Source organism: Corvus moneduloides, chromosome 1, assembly GCF_009650955.1.
Source record: "Corvus moneduloides isolate bCorMon1 chromosome 1, bCorMon1.pri, whole genome shotgun sequence".
Lineage (NCBI taxonomy): Eukaryota > Metazoa > Chordata > Aves > Passeriformes > Corvidae > Corvus > Corvus moneduloides.
In genome coordinates, this window is record NC_045476.1 from 43994485 (window position 1) to 44019058 (window position 24574).

At 39.7% G+C, this 24574-nt stretch overlaps 1 protein-coding gene across 4 annotated transcripts in view; it reads right to left on the minus strand.

Moving 5' to 3' along the window:
* UBE2E1 (ubiquitin conjugating enzyme E2 E1) overlaps positions 1-24574 on the minus strand; it is a 44072-nt gene that overhangs the window by 1576 nt on the left and 17922 nt on the right. For all 4 annotated transcript variants that reach the window (XM_032108139.1, XM_032108132.1, XM_032108148.1 and 1 more), the window contains 2 exons: positions 7254-7386; positions 231-378 (listed from right to left, as the gene is read on the minus strand). In XM_032108139.1, the coding sequence (XP_031964030.1) occupies positions 231-378; positions 7254-7386 (281 nt within the window). The remainder of the gene's footprint in view (positions 1-230; positions 379-7253; positions 7387-24574) is intronic.

Sequence of the window (24574 nt, forward strand, 5' to 3'; positions counted from 1 at the left end):
CTGGGTTTGGAAGGGGAAGGAGTTTTCACGTGCTTGTTTCCCCATGGCCTGAGAAGCAGCAAACAGCAGGCTGGTAGGGTATATCCCCCTCCAGCACCTCCAGCCCCTCTCTGACTGCCCGGGAGAGGGAAATGTGCTGGAGGCTGGAGCCAAGCTGGCCATACCAATGGGATGAGGAGGGCCACGTTTTTTAGGTGCTGGGAGGAGTGCAAGGCGGCAGGTGGACTTACCGGGGTTACAGTCTGTGAGGAGGGAGCAGATGGAGAGGAGTACTTTAGAAATGGTTAATGCTGGACTCCAGTTGTCTTTTAAAATGTCCAGGCAGATGACGCCTTGGCTGTTAATGTTACAGTGGTAGATCCTTGTCCGGAACGTTACCTGCAAGAGAGGGGTGTGAGCAGGTGTGCCGGCGTGCCACAGGCTGTGGGGAGGGACAGCACAGGAGTACCAAGCGAGGGAGTGAAGCAGCGCCCGGGCGCGCCGGCCGAGCCGGGTCCCGGGCTGACCCACGCCGGGCTCCCCGGGCCGCCGCCGCCCTCTCGCGGCGGAAACAAAAAAGAGCCGGATTTAGAACAAAAATGATTAACAGTCTCAGGAGCCAACTTCCACGGTCAATGCAAAACCCAGGCTCTGGTGGGTTTAATTTTTTTTTTTCCCCCCACTTTTTTTTTTTTCTTAAATTAATTTTTGCCTTTTTGTTCCCAGTGAAAAAAGGGCCCGGGGCCTTAACACAGATTTCTAAAATCCTCCAGACAGGCCAAGGCACTTGGAATGACAGCTTCCATCACTTCTAAGAGGCTCAGCGATCAAGGGGAATGTTAGTTAGATTTACTTATTTTCGTGATGTGACTGAGCTAGGCAGCTTGCCACAGAAGTTATCCAAAAGGGAAACACAAGCACCAGGAGCCATTCTCAGAACAAATTTGGTGCAGTTTGCATGGGTTAAGATTATGCACATGAATAAAGGCTGGTGGGTTCACATCCTAAATCCTCATAATTTGTCAACTATCCTCACCTAGAAATTCTATTGTCTGTTTATAGGTCACAGGAGTATTTGCAGAACACATTCGGTAAGCGTGCAGTATGACAAGAACACACTAGTGCTTTCTCTAGAGGTGGGACCAGCCCATACATAAAACTTGCCAGTCAATCCTCATTTTTTTCTACTGCCTTTCTGATGCAAAGAATTTGCCTGCAACCCTCGCTCTCACAGGCTTGGGCAGCAGGCCCAAGTGACACCCAAGTGTGGGGTGACACAGCTACAGAACCCTGGTGACTGGCATGTCCCTGTGCACTGAATCCATGCAGTGTTTCCAAGAATGCTCCTGATGCACAGAGCACATGGGCTATTTTTGAACTTGCAAAAGCGGTTACTTGTCACACAGGAGACACCCACACTGCATGCTTGGGGAGATTTTGTGCTTTGTTTCTTGTGAGCTGCTTGGATTTTGGATTAAAACAGGAAGCAAACAAAGGAAACCCCAAATCCCTGCATGTTTGCACATTATGGGGGAAATAGCAAAATGACTGCAAGAGAGCAGAGATGTGTCACCCTCCCACACCTTCTGCAACAAGCTGTCACTCCAAAACCAAGAACTCCTGAGGCTTTCTACCTAGGGAGCCTTAGAGGTATAGCAGACAAGAAACCTAAATGACCTTTGTTTCCCAGATCATCTAATCTTCCGAGGAAAGGCAGCAATTACTCCCGGCAGTCATGTGGAAGTCCACGTGCAGCAGCCTGAGCAGTGGGCGGATCTGCCTCTGCCGCACCTGCCCCAGCCCACACTGTTCAGGGCACGTTCGTGGCATTTGCGGTTGCTGGCCGTGGCTCTGCCCTGGGTTCCTGAGCAGCCCTCAGCCCAGCCCTGCTGCTTGCTCAGTGTTTCTGTGTTTGACCTGCACCTTTGGGCTCCTTCCAAGAAGGTTTCTAACTGTAAGCGAGGTAACAATTTTGACAGATTAAACACTTCCAGAAGGGGAAGCATGGAGTATTTCCAAGTTAATACAATAAGGACCAAATAAACAGAGGTCAACAGGTCTAATTTGTAAAGACAGAAAGTTGTTAATCCTGATTCTCAGCACAAAAGCTAAATACTGTGTAGACAGTCTCTCAGTCCAGTTGACTAATAACTGATAACAAAGCATGAATGCTGTTTGCCTTTAAGAGTAAGACTTACTTTTTAATTATTTTTCATGAATGAGGGGAAAGTGAAAATGAAAGAAGACTGCCTTATACTTGCAGAACATCCTGGTTCCTTAACACACCTTAAGATATAATCCTTATGGCACTAAAAGCAGTTTTCTCCAGTTAGAGGAATTCTACCAAGCACTGTGGAAAAAAATCTAAATTTGTTTTCACTTTAGCAGTAACTCAGAACTGGGATGGTGTTAGACACATGCAGTCCATCTGTTTGCCATTCACAATTTTTGCTGATGGCACAAAAGCCAGCAGTGCAGGGAACCCAAATGGAACTGGAATAGGGAGAAATTGGAGGCCCACTTGAAAACAAGCAAAAACATTTAAAGTAAATGTTCATTACACCCTAAAGATGAAAAAAAATTCTCACATAAACCTAGTACATTCAGACCAAAATCAAAAGAAACTGAGTTACTTAGAAGGTAGTGAAGAGAACAGCATGTGGAATAACAGAAAAATATAGTGTAACTGAACAATCCTTTGGAAATGTCCCACCTGAGATTACATTAATGCAGTAACTATACAGAGTTAAGCACAGCTTTTGAAAAGACATAAAAGAAGCTAATCTCAACCTTACCCTGAAGTGATAGTAGAGGTTAATTTACACAAGCAGCAGAATAGGAGTGGGTGGAAGGAAGTGGTTAGAGGTTATTAATACAAATGATCACAGCACACACACCAGATCAACACAAGTTACTGTTTTCACCTCAGTAAATGAAATATAACCCAACTGTAATGTAACTCTTGGGAAAATGCCCGTTGTAATAGTACAAATACTGAATTCTTAAATTCTAATTATACTTGTTTATTGGATTCTCCTAAATCCAGGCTCACCCAGCACGTGCCTGATTCATTTGCTATCTGAAACACATGCAAAACCAGAATACAACACAAAATGAGAAAACATAAAAAGCAGAGAACAGATTAACATTTTCAAGGTGTTGTATAGAATGCTTGGTTAAATGCAAAAGAACTTCATTATACATATTTAGGACATGAAAGAGAGTATCTGTCCCTGTATCAGATTTCTCCCACTGCAGTTCCTTGTACCATGCAACGCATTTCCAAGTCAAATTTTTAAATCTTTCATTTCTCCAACCTCAAGCACAGTAGTGCAGTCCCTCTTAATATCCTCACAGGAATCTAAGTATCACTTCTAGCACAGTCTTCTGGCTCTCCTACAGCAACATCCTCTCCAAAAACATTTGCTCCAACATACTGAATTGAACCCTCAGCTAGAGCTAGACCCAGTCCTCAAAGGCTGCACCTGTATATCCATCACACGCCTCTAGGATGCTCATCAACCACACAGTATTTGTCAGTGTTTATGACTCAACACCTTCTCTCATACATATTCCTAAGGGCTTGGAAGCTTGCCAGGATGACCATTTTCACCTCATTTTATTTAAGAAAGTAAATCCTTTAATGACATTTCATTTTCAGGTTATGAAATGTGTTCAGCTACAGGCCCTTCACGATCAGGCAGGCCACCACAGCAGCAACTGCCCCCACAGGAGTTACCAAAGACTTAAAGAGGCCATAGAGGTTTTCTTCTACTGGTCTCACCAAGGAAGATTCAAGGGATACTAGTCCTTTTTCCTTACAGAGCTTAATATTTTCAGAGATCAAGGCTTCTAAAATGACATTCTACTCTATTCTAAAATGACTACTGTCCTGTGAGTCCTTATCACCAAAAGTGATATACACTGGGTTTTGTTTCAACTAGCTGTTTATTTATTTCTTGCCCTAAAAGGCACTTACAGGAAGGCTACTGTAATTACATTAGCCTACCACTTAAACACGATCCACAGACAGTATTTACTCACTACTGCAAGCAGTTGGACAATCTGAAATCAACAAAATAGCAGGAATAAAGCAGGAGCAATATGATAATCATATTTTCCACATTACCATTAACACTAGTGTAAATTTTAATACAGGAGCAGCTTTGCTTCTCGAAGGAAGGTTCTTCATTTCAACCTTAAGTGCCCAAGCAGAACAAGTGTGTCCTATTATAGCACCACCATGCTTTCTCCTAAATCCCATCTCAATGAGACTGAAGCTGTATGTATTTTACTTCTGTACACAGATTGTGGTTTGTAAACCAACTCGGACTTCACTAGATGAAAGACTCCATTTTAATGAAACTGCTACAATTCAGTGAATCACCATTAAACTCATCTTTTAAGGCCTCAATAAGTGTTGCCTATTTGTTTGGTTTTTTAATCCCACCCTTCTTTTCATCTGGGTGAGGGTTTAGACCTGAAGATAAAGACAAAGGTATCCTAGTCAGAAGCACCGAGCAGAAAGCAGGGCTGAGCTGGAATGACACAACTGTTTATTTGGTTCTGCATTGGGAAACTTGGCTGTCTCAGCAGCACTGGTAGTTACAGTATGGCCTTGCAAGGCATCCTACTTGACTGTTGAAGCAGCATGGTGGGAACACATCTGAGAGCAAGGGCTGCATCTGGCTAGGGAGTTTGTACCATCTACCCTGCCAGTGGTACATACTTCTACTCAGATGGAGCTGCTGAAGGGAGAGGCTGCAGAGTGGACCTCAGACTGCAGGCAGTGCCAAGACCTTTCTCCTAGGCAGGACGAGCAGTAGACCTGCCTGCAAAAGGTGTTGCCCAGGTAGAGGACCTCCTGCAGCAGCTGGCTGAGCTATAGGAGGCAGTGAGAAGCCTGCATGGCATCAGGGCTGCTGAGGAGGAGTCCTGGGACAGCTGGTCCCAAGCACAGTCTGCACTGGACCTACAGCCCATGGCCAAACAGCCAGAAACTCCCGCTGGCACACACGGATGGGATGGGGGCCAAAAATGCAAAAGAATGGAAGCTTGCCACAGCAAGGACCTGCAGGAAGAGACTTGCCCCCAAAGCCTGAGGTGTCCCTGCAGAACTACTTTGCTGCTCTGAGACTGGAAAGACCCACGATAACAGAAAAGACACTGAAGCCAAATAAGGCAGTCCTGAGAGTTAAGGAAAGGACTCTGGAGCACGGGTATTTTTTTCATCAATCCTCCTGGTCAAAGGGAAAGGGTTCAAAAGGGCTAGTCAACTCTAGCAAACCGACAAATGGTTATGGGACTGGTGCCACAGCCAGGGGTTTGACTGGGCTTGCTTTGGGAAACCTGGTCTGCTGGGCACTGATGGGATCCATGTTTCAGAGAAGGGGAAGGGGCCTGCATGGATGAACAAGGAGCTCCTGGACAAACTCAAACACACAAAGGAACTGTACAGAAAGTGGAAGCAAGGACAGGTAGCCTAGGAGGAACAGAGAGAGGTGGGCCTGTGAACTCATGAAGTTCAGCAAGGCCATGTGTAAGGTCCTTGCATCTGTATCTGGGCAATCAAAATCACTTGTGAGATCCCACCTGGAGCACTGCATCCAGCTCTGGGGCCCCCAACATGAGAAGGATGTGGACCTGTTGGAGTGAGTCCAGAGGAGGGCAATCAAGACAATCAAAGGGCTGGAGCACCTCTCATATAAAGAGAGGTTGAGAGAGTTGGGCTTGTTCAGCCTGGAGAAGAGAAGGTTCTAGAGAGACCTTAGAGCAGACTTCCAGTACCAAAAGGGGCCTACAGGAGAGCTGGAGAGAGACTTTTTACAAGGGCATGGACAAGGAGTCATAGCCTTAAAATGAAAAAGGGTTAATTTAGAGGGGATATTAGGAGTAAATCCTTTATTGTGAGGGTGGTGAGGCACTGGAACAGGCTGCCCAGAAAAGTTGTGGATGCTCCATCCCTGGAAATGTTCAAGGCCACGTTGGACAGAGCTTTGAACAACGTGGTCTAGTGGAAGGCATACCTTCCCACAGCAAGTAGTTTGGAACAGATGATCTTTAAGGCCCCTTCCAACCCAAACCATTCCATGATTCTATGATGAACAAGCCTGACCTGTAGCATAGAAAGCAAAGGTGTAACAACGCACACATGGGAAAGCAAAAAATCTCTCTTTACATGCTTACTGGGCTCACAACATAATAAATTGCGTACAGTTGGTTGGACAACAAATTATTCAGCAAATTAAACAACAACAAACCTACTCTAAAGTGAATTGAATTCTAACATGAGAGAACCATCTGTGTTGCTAGAGAATCTCCAAAAAGAGATGGACAGATGTCAGCAGGAAAGCACTAGAGATGTCCCAAGGTAGACCACGCTGTTTGTGAACCGGAACCCTATCTTAGGGGTAGAATTGAAGGACCTGTTGGTACTACCGAAACCCTGAAGTTATGTGAGCAAGAACAGGCAAACAGTTTCCTTAATATGGCAAGCTTGTATTAATTTGTCTTGCGTAAGCAAGTAGCATTGCTCTGCTGAGATGGACTGATGGCCTGAAGAAGTCCTTTCTGCTGCAGACTAGACCAAAGCCTGAAAGATGGTTCAGTCATTGGCATGTATCTCATCAATCAAACAACTTTTAAGTAGAAAGTTAAACATGCACATAAATGCTTTCAGATACAAGACAAACACCAAGTGTATACACAAGCACCTCGTAACCCAACACTCTTCCTGTGGTCACATATTGGAACCACCGGATAACATTTACTCACACTGGTATTTGCCTTAGAGCACTGGAACACAACAACACTGGAATGTAAGAGCTTCACAAATATAACACACCTACAGAAAGTTTGTTACTGTACAAATAGGTGAACAACACAAGTGTCCAACAAAACTGAAAAATTAAATACTACTTTAGCAGCCAAAACACACGTAACTTATGCTTACAGTACCTAGGTGGTTTGAGAAACAAGTATTTGTAGTATTTCTCCTCAAGTTTATCTACTTCTCAGTTTCTCAGTCCTGTCCCAATGCTTGCACTAAATGCTTAGGACTTCTTAGAAGCAGGAAAAAAGAAAACAAGCTCTAAAATAATTATCAAGAGGACTGGAAAAGCTGTTAACATTAGCTAATAGAAACTAATTTAATATCTAAAATGAGCTTAAGTTTGTTCTTAAGAGTGGATTTCAAATGGGCTGTATTCCACTAACACTGCATGCTATCCATGTTTAGCACTCATGACTTAAGATGGTAGCTACAGATCTCTTACCTTTGGAGGCTTGAAAGGGTATTCTGGCGTAAACGTGATGTCAAGGAAGAAAACACCTCCCTCATAGACCGAACCTGGAGGTCCTAGAATGGTTGATCTCCATTCGTAGATGTTATCACCTTTGGGGCCAGCGCTAAGAGATAAAAACCAAAATCATTTAGAAATACTACCACAGCTCAAATAAATACGACTTCTTACATTCTTCAAGTACGATATAGAAGAAATATTTCAGTCTTACTCTTCATACACCACCTGAAGTAGAGATCGGGATTAAAAGAAGATTGAATGCTCTCAAATACTCAGAGATCTTACCTGAAGTTACCAGCGTCCCAGCCTGTTTAGCAAAGCTGAGAAACTAGAGGTGGGGTATGGTTCCATCTTCTCTCTCTCGACAGTTACAAGAGCAGCATTGCCCAGAACTACTCCTAAACATACTACACTATCAATACAACACAAGAGCTAAGTTTCAAAGAACAATTTCCTACTGTATTTCAGAAATGGCTCTTCCATCTCAGTCTTAATAAAACTGTATCACATTAAAGACTGTACTAAACAAATTAAGGATTTTTGTTCATTTTTAAAATCTTGTTTGTTCTTTAAATTAAAATATATCCTGCACTATTGTTAAACAAAGGCTCATAGTATAATTGAAGGAAGCCAAATTAATGACGACACTCTTAAATATCAAAATTTTCTACATTTCTATAATTTTGCTGCACTGATTTCTAAGATGAGGCCACATGATCTTACCTTGTTGATATTGCTTGCATTGTGGAACTGCCTTTTTTAGGGGGAATTAAAATCACTGTGTCAAATTAAAACAGCACTTTCTCAAATTAGCTCTGCCTAATTTGAGACTGCCTAACCTGCCAGCAGCTCACTACAAGCAGTGCAAACTAAAGGTGTTGCAAAGATCAAATGTCTGCTTGTTAAAATTAGTTTTACTTATATCCTCAGACACTTGCACTCTGTAGCGTGCCATATGTCACTGAGTATTTCTAAGTACAGCTCAACCTGTAAAGCCATTAATGGTGTAGGACTCCACTGCTGCCTCTTCCCTTCTGTACTGCTATGGTAGTATCTTATTTATAAGATGCCAGAGCTGGAAAAACCCTTTGCATAACAGGAGGTGGTGACACAGCTTTTTCCATCATGGACATACCATGGTTTCAGAAATCTCTTCTCCCCTTCTTCTGAAGGGGATGGATCTTAATGTTCCTAATACAATGAAAACTAGCCTTGCTCTTCTTTCCCCCTTCTTTTAACAAGGCTCCCCTAAGACAGAAGGAAAAAAACAGGCTCTTTTCATATTACAACAATCACAGAGCAGCATTACTTGAGAGGGAGGGCAATACAATAAATTCAATATACACATGACAATATGCATTTGATTAATGTGCAAGGAACCAGAGTAATCACTAAGTGTTAATAACAATGTAACAAATAGAAATACAATTGCAAGAACATAAATTGTCATAATAACAGTGATCAGAGACACATTTTTTTTCCCTGCTCTTCCCAATACTGGTGAACATGTTCTCGACAGCAGGGGAATCCAGAGAGAGAAAGGGAATTAATTCTGTTATCAAACCTAATGTTTTTGGTTTTTTTCAGATTAACCTAGTAATAAAATTTCACAAATATGCTGGTGCTAGGTAATTCAACAATCATGAAGTTATGACTAAAAGCATGCTTCCAGGGAAAGGAAAGCAGTAAAGGAAGACAGATTCTCTGCAAATGATGCACCAGCCACAAGGGAAAGATTTTTCTCTCCAGAACACAAAATCCAGCACAGCTCAAGATCAGTATTAAATTAAAGTAAAAGCCATTCCATCCTGAACACTCCTGGCATCCCACTCCACCTTAATGACTTGTCCCTGTCCTGTGCAAGTCTATATATTTGGGCAGTCAGTACTCTCCAGCTACCACTTGTGCATTAGACTGGAAAAGTGTTGTATTTCGACAGGAAGCTCTACCTCTGGAAAGACACCAACTTAACTGTGCAAACTTACTGAAAAGGACTCTCTGGGGCACCCTTAGCCACCGCTCCAAGGAATCACCTCTTTATGTACCTATTAGCAACCTCCTGACATACTGTCATTACTGCAAGTTGCACCGGCAATCATCCTCCCCTCCCTCCCCTAAAGATGGAGCTACTGAACGGGAACAGGTACTTGAGCTTTGTTAGCACCGATTTAGTGTTGGAATTTATATCACCAGAACTGCCAATGGGGAGCACTTCAGCACTCAAGAAATGTGATGTGCGATTAGCACTGAATACAGCCCTCTGAACCAACGAGAAATATTTCAACATTTCGCATTTTATTTCCAGCTTCAGCCCAAAGGACTGTCAATAAAAAAATCCCACAGACTTAAAAAATATATTATCATTAGTAATAGTCCTAGAAATCTCTTGTATCCTATTAGGTTTCCAATTAGAGCTATCACTGCACACAAGTAATATACTGCCATATTAAGAGCACAACATCTTTGTAAGACATCAGTAGGCTTTAACAATGATGTACTAAGCTTTCCTTTTAAGCTTTTCATAATTCAATTAACAGAGTAAAACAGCTATGCATGTCCAACTTTTAGACATTAACATTGATTTCTTATAAAAGAAAGACTGAAACAGGAAGATGCAAGTCAGCTTCAAGTATGATACTGCTTAGATTTAACTTAGGATTAGTAATATCAAACAGCTCATGAAGACCTAGTGCATAATAGAAAAGTGACAATATTTGACCACAGTGTAAGAACAGTGGCATTAACTTTTGGTGGAGATACAGAAACTGTCACAGGTTAAAGATCACATTCTTTGTTTAAAATCCTTGCAATTATCTGCTTTGAAAAGAAATTCACTGATGCATGGACACAAGGCTCACTGGCACAGCTGTCACCTTGCCTGATATGTGCCACCAGTGCTCAAATTAAGTGTCTAGATCTACTAATACTACATTTTGAAGCTGTCCAACATATGACCACTGGGAAGGCAATTTTAACCAATTAAATAGAAATAGTTTCCACTGCAAGACGAGAGTTTCTGTATTAACTCAGCAGCCCACAACCTCTTCACTTCCAAAGAAAGAAATGAGTAAAAGACCAGCAATTCAGAGTGAAAAATGACATCCAAAAGAAAACTGAAAAGATCCCAACCCATTATTATCCTATCAAGCAGCATGTGTTACACTGCAGTGCAACTGAGATCTCTCTTGGAAAAACAGTGATATGCTTGCTCAGTGAAGACACACTGCACCCACTGTAACAACTTATCCTGATCATTCCCAATGATGCTGGCTTATCCCCCAGACAGATGTTATGACAGAAACACTCCTTGGGAAACCTCCCAGTGGCAAGGTATTGTTCAAGGAATATCTAATTTTCCAAGTCAAGAGGCAGGAAAATGCAAGGCATTACCTTCTGGTAGACGCAAGGCAGGGATAAAGTCTCAGCACAAGCGAGACCAAGCTCAAAGTCCTGCATGGGCCAAGTCCCAACCAGCCTTGTGCTGCTTTGGAAAAACCTGATCTTGCCCTGCCTCTCTTTGCTGGCAGGTGCCATATTCTTTCTCAACTTAAAAATCCAATAGGTAAATTAGAAACACCTAGAGCAGAGGCTAGGGAGCAGAACAATGCCTAGGTAAATTAGCTGCAGATGCCTTGCAGTACTGAGCAACTGTAAACACAGAACTCCATCTCAGAGATTCAGTGTTCATGGAGAAGACACACACACACACGCACTTTCACATATGGAAAAAGCTGAAATGACAGACAGTCTGCAAGAACACCCAGCATGTGACTTTTTTGTACTAAGCCAGCCAGAGACAACCTCCATCACAGGTCTGCAATACATGACACCACCCCAATATTTGGCACACACAAACTCAGCTTCCTCCTCTGCCCTGGCACCCTGGGCAAATCACTCAAAATACGCCTATGCCACGGAGGGAAGGCAGGACTTCTTGGTGTTCACCACATACCGCTAATGTATAAAAATCCCTGGGAACACAGCGATGGTGCTTTCCAGAAGAATGACTCAGAGTCTGTTGTTTATGTAAACATGCTAGTTCATTTGGAAACTACCCGGTCCTTTCTAGGAGTTTGACCGAATGATAATTTAAGTGCTCCTTTCAGTGAAAATTCAGACTGGCAAATAGTTTAATTCCTCTTCTTTGAGATACAGAAGACACACAAAAGCAGATCACTGCAGTGATAAATCAATATAGTTGATGCTACAAACACTAGGTTAATACCCTGATGTACCAAAGCAGTACATATTCCTTTTAAAAGCTAACTAATTTAGCAGAGTAGTTTAGAAGTGCCAGAGACTGCTATTCATCAGGGTGATGAGAAGAAAGGCAATTCCATGGTATGATGAAGGAAATAACACCTAATGAAAACCTACAGTATGTTTCAGTTAAAATTGCAAGTAACAAACCCACGAACTCATACACCAACTACTCCATATCCCTATTGCTATTTTTGAGGCTACTTCGCCCTAAACATGAAGAGTCTGATGAAAGTAGTTAAGCTGTTTGGAAGCTGCACACTTGAGGAAAATAAATATAAATTCTAAAAACACCGCAGACATGACCTTTTCCAAGGGACACAGCTCAGATCAGAGAACAAACAACATACTAACGGTACATGGGAATTTCAGGGTGGCAGAGAATCTAATTATCTCTAAAGTAAAACTGCACCTTTACAAACTGACAGCAATATCAATTTTTTTGCTGTTGCTTTGTTTTCTAGTAAGAAACACTTAATGGCTGAACATAGAAGTGCATCTTAGTTATGGACTTACTAGGCAGCTTTAGGAAATAGCTAAATGTTAGAAGGTCCCTTTGCTCCTTCCCCCCCTGCCCCCTTTTTTTTTTTTTTCTTTTTCTCCAAAGATGCAAGCCCAAAACACATTAGAAGTTTTGGCTGCCAGGCAGGCAGCATATCATTCTCACCTGAAGTTCTGCTGCACCTTGATTTTCCCTTCTAACCCACCCCACTCCTGACCTCAGGGTAAATATACTTCCTTTTCTTGTAGCCCACTGGGTGGGTCCACACTGAATTTGTTCACTTATATTGTTAGACTGAATCTGGTGGAGAGATTAGAAAAGCACCCCAGAAATACTGGATCACTGGGGAAGGCAGGTGCCACCTCTACAAAGAAGCAGGACAGCTCATCTATCTTAGCCATTGAAAACAAACACCTCCAAAATCCCCCATCCAAAGAAATTTTGCTCTACAGATCTTCAAGCAAGCTGTCTTAACATAGGAGTGCTGATGAACAGAGTGAAAACCAACAAAACAAAATGTAGCTAATCCTTTGGTCTAAACATCACTTCAAAACCTTCATATTAATGCACAGTTCTAATTTTAGAAATAAACTGTCACCTTCTGCACATGCTTTAGCTACCAAAATCTATTATTATTATTTTTATTACTACAGCCCTGAGACATTCCATTCATAGGCAGGACCCCACTATGCCAAGCCTGCTACAATACAATCCAAAGACCTGTGTACACAATTTACAAAGGTTTTTCAATTATAAAATAAGCATTAAAACATTACACAGTTATTAGGAAGAAATTCAAATAGACAAAACAGAAGTAGTTAAAAGGATACCTGGGGCCATCCATTTCATTGCTATTTTTTTGACAAAGTAGTTTAAAAGTGAGATGCCTCCCATTTTTAAGTCAAAGAATGGAAATTAAAGGAAAAGAAAGGAAAAAAAAAATCACAACACAAGACAACTACTCCTGGGCAACCATGGAAAATTAAAGGTAATATACTGAACTACTACGTGCCTATGCGTATCAGCAGCAATTTTTGTCCACTGTCATTACACACAACCAAGCTGCTCCTCTGTGTTAACACAAAAATGATGGATTGAGATCAGATGAAATTCCTGCAGGCTCAATGAGAGACAGAGGGAAAAGACAGCAAGAGAAAAAGTTGCAGCCGGCTTTAGTTAAAACATGGGAAGGGAGCAAAGGAGGTAGAGGTAAAATTGCAAAAATAGAACTTAATTCTCCTTCTAGCTCATGTTCAGGGATATGGTTTTCAAGTACAAAACTGTAAATATTATTTTTCTTGTAAGTCATTGAAAGTAGTGTGTTTTCTGTCTTCAATTTAAAATGGTAGTCACAATATTATTGCACAAGTATAAGTCCCTTACAAATCCCACCACGTTTCTAACAGAGTTAGAAATAATATCATTCTTCTCTGCATTTTCATGCACAAAATTTCTGTTTTAGCATCTGGGAAAGCTTTTCCCTTAAGTATCAGCCTAAGGTAAAATTAGGAAGGTTTGAACAATTGCACAAAGCTTAAACTGGAGGATAAATGGTGCAGTGAATTACTTTCCTACTAGGTTAAAAAAGGAACTAAATAACTAAATAGCTCTGATAATGGAGCTGATAAGGTGTAATGCAGGGATTTATGGGACCTCAAGGAAGACTGATCAGGGGGATTTCTTCGTGAGAAGAAAAAAAAAAAAAAAGACTATGTTTTCCAATTTATAAAAAAAATACTTGGCAATAAGATCACACAACAACCAAGAGTTACCACAGCCAAGATCTCATTCTTTTTCTATTACAAGAGGAAGAGAAATGCCGTGGGGTACTTGCAAATTTAGGACTTTTACCCGAAGTATTTTGGTCTCTGCAAAATACTACTGTGAAGTTACTACTAAATTACTTGGTGAAAAGGCCAACCCTCTTAAACAATTTCACTGCAGAGTTTGATTTTTAAACCAGGCTTCAAAGATTTAAAATAAAATCTCAGTTTTGACCTCAGGGAGGTCAGGAGAAGATTTATGATATTCTCAGGAGTGTGCTACAGCTCTATTTAGTTCAACAATAATCACTCCAATTTAGGAGCAAGTCCTTATAAAAAGGGTCAAGAGAAATTAATCCATTTAGCATTGGTTCCAAAATTGAAAATAAATCCAGCCTGCTCAGTTCTCAAGGGTTTCAGTTTTTCTTTCCAGTGGCTTCTTCCTAGCCTTCTCTACTGCAAAGTACAGGAAGTTTGTCCCACTACATACATGTAGGAACATTTTCAGTGTCAAACATGACTGCAGAGAGGCTGTTTCTGTAAGTCTGAGACTTTAGTATGTACAGTATGGAAATACAGAAAATGCCAAACTAAGTAATCAATAAAATTATTTTCATTGTATGCAAATCTTTTTCTTTTCTCCTCATAGTTTTAGTTTGAGGCCGTGACCAAAAATTAAATGAATTAAAACATCACAGTTTATATGTGACCTTACATGTCCCATTAAATAACACCCTGCATAAGAAACAATAAAACAAATTGGGAAAGAGTAACAGAGAATCTGACCCACCTAACAATTAGCAATGTCTTATTTGAAATGACAAGATGATGTGATGGTAGAATCTGTGGTCTGCCAACATAACCTTATGTTATTTTTAAATCAGTTTCCTTCCTGCCATTTGTCTACTGACTAACAACTACCAACATGGGGACAGAAATTCCTACACATCATCAGACTGCATTTCCAAATTATTTATGTATTTATAGCACAGACGTATAATTTACAATTGGTAAGCAAAACCAGGTGGTTTCACAAATGCACTATTTCTGCAACTACACCATTTTTTGGCGGCCTCTTCATATTCCAACAGGTTTTTGGAAATTGGTAGAGAAATATAACTAGTGAACCTATTTATTTCTGTAATTTTAAACAAACTAAACTGGTTGCCTAGCATCAAATTGACAGATCTATAATTAAAGACAAATAAAAGACAATCAATACTACTAACAAATATGAAAGTTCTTGTGTCACCAATCTCAAATGTGGTATACTCCTCAAAAGAAAACAAATCTACTTCCTCCTGGCACTTACTGGGATACAGTAGGTTACTCATACATGGAAAGGAAACTACCCTCTCTGACAACTAAACGGTTCAATAATACCCCCTTTCCCTCCATAAGCCCTAGAGGTGCTACACTGAATGATAACAGGGCTCTTTCCTAAATACTGTGCTTTATCCATTAAAGAAATGGAAATCTACTACAATTAACCTGCCATTCGAGAATCAAGCTGGGACCTACATCTGTGTTTGTGTCTATCATGCCCATCTCCTGTCTCGTTCTCATCAGTGTGAGAATACGGAAGCCAATCTCACTACGCAGATACAAACACCCAGCACATCATAAATATTTAGGAGCCCTGTAGTACATCAATTGTAAAAGTAATAAATTTGAACCCACATGATCTGGATGCTTCTGTCTCTTCACAAGTCACTTGCCCTGTCAAGGAAAAAAAAAAATAGAGGATCCCACCTATTTCATAAGTCTACCTATCCAGCACTGAGCTAACACAGTGGACTGTATATTTTGGACTTTATCATCCATTTGCCATACCGATTTCATTATAATTCTATAGATCAAGAAATGCATACCCTAAATAAGTTAGATTAAAGGGCAACAGCAGCTACAAACCAGCTTGAAAAAACCAGCCCCAGAAAGTTAAAGATGATGTGTAACACTTGGCAAGATGCCCCTGCTATGCTGAAAATTGAAAGCAAACAAGACTCTTGAGCTTCCCCAAACTAATAAGGACAAGGTTCTTGAGGCTTCACCCAACTGCCTCCTTGAGCTAACTTTCTTACTTCCATGGGGAGGAAAAGGGCTACTTGAAAGAGAGGAGACAATACATTGCCAGACTAGAGATGCACTACCATCTCTCTTGCACTGAATGGTAGGAATTCTGCTGAAAGTCTGTACTCAGAACAGATGAAGTAATATTTTAAGATTACTAGTTTATATGCAACTTTTAAGTTTTCAAGACAACATAACCTAAGGGAAAAAAAATCTGCTCCTGTACCACATGCTCCTAAACTGATGTACCTGTCCCATCACCTACCTACCAGCCAACCAACTCCCCCTAAAAACACGCTACAAATTAGAACAATCCATGAGCCAACCAACAAAGAGAGTCCCCTCCCCTTTAGATAGGTAGAGTCAACATCACTTAACCAGAGAAACAGGCCATCCCAGTAGCTTGGCTTCACATCTTTGTATTGCTTCCCATCAGCATACCAATGCTGATACCGATAACATCATGTTGCTAAACAAAATACAGTATGTCTTGAAGGACATATCTTAAAGATATATAAAAGACAGAAAGAAAAAAAAAGTCTAATCTCGATGTCTTCTCCTTTTTCTTTACCTACATTAAACCTCCTTTCCTTGCCATTCACTAAATAAATCAAGATCATTGAATTTGAATTAACCTATTTCACTGTGTGTACTAACAGCAAAACTACACAAACTAGCCATTAACAGCTCAAAATTTGGTTACTCAAAACAACAACAAAATATTCTCAATTATGCTGTACTACCCCAGCAACTCTTTCCTGATTTTCACAGTTCTAAACTATCAAAATTACCTGGCAGAAAAGTAAAGTAACTTGAAAGCACTGCCTTTGAGTTTTGAAACTCTGGCATGCACAGACTAGAAACAGAAATCTAAGATGAGAATTTGCTTTAAGTAAAACAAGATTACCTCTACACTGTAATAGAGCATAGCTGCCAGCCCACTACATAGCAGCCACTAAAAATGGCTTATATACCACTGCAAGTTGTTCTCATTAAGAACACGAGCCAGTCACAACACCTAGCCAACATTTACTGTAGTAGATGCAAATATTTTGAAGGTGATAAGAGGGAAAAACTCTTAAAAAACCCCAAAAATCTATCAAGAGATTTAAGAAGAAAAATAGAACTTCAATTTTTCCACAGCAGATTCACATGCATAAGGATAGCCTAAACAAGCATTTGCAATGGCTTTCCGAAGTTTGTTAATTTGTTTTCAAAGTATTAGGAACATTAAATTTAATCTACATTAGGAGCCACAAGAGGACTAAGCAGTGCTTTTAAATAAAGTATACAGTTTTGTGGTCAATTTGCATGCCTTAACTTGAAGAACAGATTGTCCTTAACAAATTATTGGTTTTTTTCTCCAGAACCCTATTTGGCAATTGATATTAAGCAACTTCTCCGTGCAAAGCAAAAGAACTCACATGGATGAATTTTGAACTTCCCAATGCCTTTACTTCATGACCCTTTTACTTGGAAGCGTGTCCCAAATGTAAGGAAACATTAATGACAATGAAGCCATGAAGTGACAAGCAATAATAGTTTCAAGTTAGGGCATTACATCACTTACACCTTTTATGAAAAACATGTTACATTCACACAAGCCAACACTTGGTGTCTTCTCCTCCCTAATTTCAACCAAAGAGAGATGACTTAGCAACACCTTAATAAGCTGAAAGACAACTCCCACGTGTGGCAGTTAAGTTCTGCTGACAGAGGGCCACAGCATGCAGGGAACAGGGAATTACCAGGGAGCACAAGAAATCCAGGCATCTTCTTCAACATCACTCCTGGTCCCACATGGCTTAGAAACTTGCTCCTTCAGCTGATCACTGACATTCTTAGTTTAAATTAAATTTAAACTTTTGCTGCCATGAAAAAAAAAAAAACAAAAACCACAAAACCAAAACATGCTAAATTCACACTTTAAGTACCTGAAACCACTGATATTAAATAATACTTCATGTATGTTGCCATGGAGGCTGTTCTAGTCATTAAAAAAGAAAGACATTTTCCTCACAAACTTCAGGTGCAATCCAAGAAATTCACAAGAAAAGGTCTAAAATACACATTTCTTCACTGGATGGTGGTAACATTCTAATTTGTAGTAGTTCTAGCACAAGGTTTTCTATTGTATTTCATAAATAGAGGCAGAAGGAGGAGACCACACCTCACAGAAACAAGCATCTTAGAGACAGAGAGCAGCATACATTTTCTAACCTTTTAACCTCAGCATTGTTACAAGTAATATTTTGAAGCAAGAGTGACAAGATTACAACTATGTTTTGAGAGTTGCACCTTGCTTTTGTTATGCTGTAACCATACAGGCAGCAACAGAAATAAATGCCTAGGAAACTGCAAAACTGACACAGAGACAGATGAGCGGTTTGCACCCAATATTACACCATTAATTTTTTGAACACGAACTGAACACGTTGCTTCTAATTAGGCACAAATACGAAAACAGCATAATAGCACACAGTGGTATGGCAAAACACCTGGAAGAACTGCCAGCCTTAATACCCATGCTTGATGCAATTTTACATACATAACAACATAAGAGAAATAAATCTATCACTAACTACAAATCGCAGGGTTTTTGAGCATGAAGGTAGGGAAAAATCTCTCTAAGAACAAAGAAAAGTGATGTATTTCCAGTCACTCCAGATTCATTCACTTTGATTTTTCTTACTAAAAGGCATTTCAAGTATTTCTCTAAGTGAAATAAAGATGTTCAAACAGCAATACGTTTACAATGTAAATATATTTACACTGTGTTGGAAAATTTCTCATCCAGTCTAGACAATCCTACCTGAACTTTCAAAATAAAATTATAAACAGGTATTTCTTCATTTAAGTTTCTAAATCAAGACCTCAGTTCAGGAAGGCCAGTAAATAAAACTCTCAGAGTACACACAAATAGCCTTCTCAACAAATTAGTGAGAATAGACAATTTCCAAAGGCAGCTGACACTCCCATCCTTAAAAGTGACTTTTTTTTTTTTTTTTTTTAATTTTCTATTAGGTTTTTAATCAAATGTCGTTACAGGTTAGGATGAGCCAACTATTTTTCCAATTAAGGTAAAATAGCTGAAAATAACTCTCCTCTGCTGAGCTTGTACCTGTCAGAAGAATAGAACACATCACTCACCAAAAAATCATCCCAATGACAGTATCATTAACAGGTTAGCAAACTAACCAATACTAATACGATTTTTAAATTCACTCTATATAAATATATAGAAAACCCATGCAACTTTCAGCCATGAGTTAATGATACTACAAACTTGAAATCCAATCAGGAAAAGTCAACCTTAATCTTAAGTACTGGAGTAAGACACCAAAGTGAGTATTTGTTTTGTGCTTTAAGACTCGATTCTCTGAGAGACATATTAATTTGACAAAAATATAATAGAAAATACTTTTAGAAATCACTCTTAAAAGTGCTTTTGTTATATATATATATACACACACATATATGAATGTGTGTTTCATAGAGCACAAACTTTTTACAACATGACTTACAAAGACATTTTTTTCTAAACACAATTTTCCCCCTATAAAACAACGTTAAAATAAACTTCAGTTCACACGTAAGTGTACTAGAGATAGTATTACTGCAAAGATTTTGATCATGGGGCAAGTGCAAATTTTATCTACTAGCTTATCAAAAGAAATACAGATCCATCAGGCTGGATCTGATCTGAAGTCCACCTAAATTAACACCTTGTATCTCACTGGCTTCCAGTGTCAAATCGGAAAGAGATGGGCATCAGAAGGGTTCTGCCAGGTCTTCTGTTTTCCCCTACCATAGCAACACCCTCGGTGGTAACTGCTTGAGCCTCAACACCAGGCATCCATGTTTTCCTTCTGAAATTAGTATTATGAATAAGCTGCAGTAATTCTGTCTGATTTTGCCCTCCACAGAAGCCTGAGGCTTGCTTAATTCCTGGTTTCAGTAATGTAATACAGCATGGAACTCCTGTGCCCCATTTCATTCTGCAAAAAGTAAAAAAAATTTAATTTCATTATCTTTTAATCTCATTCTATATGCCTTTGTTCTTAGAAGAGGAAAAAATACCTTCCTGTCTGTTTTTTCTAGAGGTTAAAAAAAACAAGAAAAAGGCTCAGGCTCCTCCAGGGAAGGGGTCACAGCACCAAGCATGATAGAGTTCAAGAAGTGTTTGGACAACACTCTTGCACATGGTGTGATCCTCGAGGACGGTGCTTTGCAGGGCCAGGAGTTGGACTCAATGATCCTTGCGGGTTCCTTCCAATTCAGCATTTTCTGTGATTTTGTAAATGATACATTTATTGGTTTCGGTTTTTTGGATTTTGTTTAAAGGAAACAATCCCTGTATCTTTACATGAGAAGTCCTCCAGTTTCTTTTTTAATGAATTCCATCTCTCCTCTCCAAAATCCACCTACTTCTCCAATACACTCTTTTAGCTAAAGTGGACACCATTCCACAGAAGCTGATAGATGAACCATTACTTTGTATGTGCTTGAATTAAGCCTTTTCCATTCACATGACCCTTTTTTCAAAATGGGAAGACTTATCACCATAGGTGATAATGCCCCTAGTGAGCACAAGGCCAGTAAAGAGTAAGTTTCTTTCCCTACTTCCAAGTTTGCAGCAAACCACTCTTTGTTAAAGACCTATCCTGTAAGCATACATTTGTCAAGTCTCTTTCTAAAAGCCAGTATTTCTGTATCAGTCTGGGCTAGTTGAAATCAATGACAAAAATTCCATCAAGTTCAACAGAACTAATTCACACGCAATGCGGGGCAGAGAAACCTCTTGGGAACCCGGCAACCCCCACCTCAACAAACCCAGCAGCAATTGCAAAAGCCAGATCACTGAAGAGCACTTGGACTGGGGGGTTGCTTCATCACACTTAGCCCAGTCAGTAATTATGGCATTCCTCATTCCCACTGACAGCAAAGAACACTTTTGAAAGCATCCTTGTTGCATCTGCGTCCCAAGAAAAGACAAAATATTGTATTTTTTATGGAAGAGTAAAATCTAAAGATTTGTTATCAATCAATGCTGCTGCTGAGCATCTTCAAAACAAGCACCGAGCTTTGCTTCTGTCATTAAACTGACAGTAGTTTTTAGATAATTACAGAAGAGCAGAACCTTATAAGGAAAGCACAGAGCTCTGCAGAGAGCTGAACTCCTCTACAGGACACATTTTAAGGTTCTTCTGTTTAAAGCCACATGATTTATTCAAGTTACCTTTCCTAGACTCCTAATATAAGAATTTGGAGGTCAGGAATATTTTGACTAAAGCCTAGGTATTTCTAATTGTTGTTTCTATTAGCTTTTGCTCAACTACCTTTTTCTTTTCTTTCTGAATCTATAGATGGGGGTTTGTTTTGGGCTTTTCTGTTATGTGGTTTTAGGTTTGGGTTTTTTTGGAGGGGTTTGTTTTTGTTTTGTTTTATATCTTTAGCATATCAAGATATTTCTCCTCCCTAGCCCCAACATGTAGAAACTGTGTAGTTTAAAGTCCTGCTGAGATCTGCAGGCATAAATGTCAACTATAATAGTCTAGCCTTTTAACATATTTCTTTCTTCACTCCTGATATTTTCCCACTCTGTGGAATTAATTCCATAACCTGAAGTGCCACTTATTAAAAAGGCAAGACATGGTAAAGAGCTTGCTACCATCATCACTTCCTTTACAGAAATATAGTGATTTCACCCATTACAGCACACTCAAGTTTAATCAACGCTGTGGCTTCTGCTCTGTGTAGGTATTAATCATTTATAAGTCTTCGGATTCTATTGCTCACTTTGTAGGTCATTTCCGTAGGCATTCCCTTGTAACCTGATCAGACATGATGCAAAAAAGTCACTTCTGGGATGACATGTTATGAAAAGGGATGTGGAAAAGGAGCATGAAAAGGGATAAAGTCAGTAAGGGAGGAGGATTTCTGGTCCCAAAGAATACAAGACAGGTGTGCACATGTGTATGTGGAAGGAGGGAGAAAACCACTTTTTGTGCAAGCTGGGATTGGACAAAGATTTCAATGTAACACTCAGAGCAAAAGTAGATTTTAGTCTATAGGCAACTTAATTGGAAGAAACAAACTCCCCTCACCCCAAACAAATCCTTCCACCATACTCTTCTGGTACAACATCTCAAGGTATCTTGTTTAAACCTAGAAGCATGAGTTTAATATTGCTCCCAATCACCATAATTAATTATACTGACTTTGAACATTGATGGTAGCCACATGCCTACCTAATTCCATTTCAAATTCTGTTAAGTTCTTGGCCTCAACAATTTCCTATGACAGTAAGTTCCAGAGACTAATTATTTGTGTGAAGTACATGCATAATATCTTCCTTTTATTGCTCTTCTATTTGACATCTCTGATTTCAATAGAACATCTCTGTTCTTCTGTTATGAGAAAAAGAAAACAGATGTTTCTGATTTATTTTCTCTTACACTAGAATTCAGTGCAGCATGAAGTTAGCAGTTAAATGACTGATGTAATTCATCCTGATTGTGTTCTTCCAGACAGAGTAAACTTACCTGCCTACTAGGAGGATCAGAGAAAGATGAGCAAGGAAGTAAAGAAATTCAAACCTATGAACTTTAAGCATAAGGCTTATGACAGAAAATGAGAAAATAAATACCAAAAGCATTAAAAAATGCTCCCCTATTCAATGCTGGTATGTCCATATTTGGAAAACACTCAAACCAAACCAAAAAACCCACTCCAATGAACCACAAACTAACCAAATGAAATACAGTGTGTGCGGCTGAAGATGCTAGTGAGAGAGAGGGACAATTAAAAAAGCAAAAGAACAGAACTTTATATGTAATGTCACCCAAACCTCTGATATCCCACATACTCAGCATGCTATTTTAATCCTCATTGTGAAAGCAATTACAGTCAACAGTTGCAGCTTCTTTTGCGAGCATAAGCAAGTTTTCAGGTGCCATCATCAGGGTCATGGATGAACAGCTTAAAAAGGGATCGACGCCACGGTTTTGCAACGACATTTCTGGGCACTTGCAGGGTGTACATCTGTATTTGCGTGCAACTACCATTACCTGGGTGTAAACTGCATCATAAAAAAGCACAACTTCAGTCAAAACATTTCATTAAATAGGAAGGTCCATGTAGAGGCGCTAAATTTGTAAAAGCAAGTGGAAGTAGATTTCAGAGGGAACTCACCAGATTGCAGACTGATGACATTGGTGTTACAATTTCAGTGAAAACCTTGCTTGGTTTAGTTATTGCAGGACAGGAAAGGGCAATTCAGAGGAACAACAGAGCTTTTATATTACTTCAGTTATAGGACTGATCCCTAAATACAGAAGTTGCCTACCCTCAGATCTACTAGCCTGCACTGCATCTTACGATACCAAATTCCAACTTCCCTCACCTTATTTTAATGTAAACAACGCTGCAGTTGAGGAAAAATACATACTTCAATGCTTCATTCTGCAGGATGATAGGATCCCTGATCTTTACACCAGATTTATTAGCATATATTTGCTACACATGAAAAGGCATCAGTTATATTGCCCAGCTTTGAGGACTTGAAAACAAATTTCTGGAACAGAGAAACTCTTCTTGACAATACATATCATTTGGATCAGATTCTTTTTTTTTTAAAGGTGTATTTTCAACAGTGAAACAGATTATAAATAAATAAAGTGTTACCACACAGTTAAGAAGTTCACTGTTGCAAGTCAAAACTCTGCAAAGACTATGATTAGCCAGGGCACAAGAGCACAATTAGCTCCTACCTGATGACAGGATCAGATACAAAAAGGAAATCCAGGTGGGTGAAATACAAAATGAGGTGTCCTGATTGAGTGTGATGACATTCTGACTGAATTTTCAAAAAATGTCATATATCTTTTAACAAACTTGTGTGATAATGGTACTGTTATATCTAGCTCTGATCATACAGACACTATTTAATGTATAAAGTTTGAGTACACAAAACCTGTACACCCCCGTAGCTGTACTCACTCACTTCAGGGACATGTGAACACACACACTCCTATATGGTATTCCATTGCAGCTGATCTAGAATTGTATTATCATTTTTGCTACAAAGTAACAACAAGCATATACATTATGGCAGCACTGATCCCCTCTCAGTCATGAAAAGAAGTTTGACTTTACCCTTTATGCCACTGGGATTAACTGGCAAATCAGCATTATCCTTGGAGTCTGTTTTGCACACCCCTAAGAGACTTTCCTACATGTGCTTCTCCTGGGTAATGCAATGTTTACAGTTTATGAAAACACATAGTCTGTCGACTTCTACAAGTCAAATTAACTGCTGAAGAAAAGGAAACTTGATCTTACAGTAATTCTTTTCCACACAGCTACTTCCGCACATTTAGGAGGGAAAAAGTAAAGAAAAAAATAACTACTTTCTCAGAACTTCAACTGCACTCTGGTAAGTGAACACAAAATGTGTGTTTGCACACACATACATGCTCTAAACACACTGCTGACAAAAACCAGATCTGATTCAACACTGTTCCCCTAGAGCTGTTGTACAGATAGTATCTAACAGTTTTAAAACCTGCAAATTACTACGAATTACCTCATAATTTGCAAAATGAAATGGCAGGCAAATTAAAAATCAAGCTAAAATCTACTTCATTTATTTCAAAGTTGAAGTCTGGTAGTGGTTCAGTCTTCCTGCACAATTCAAC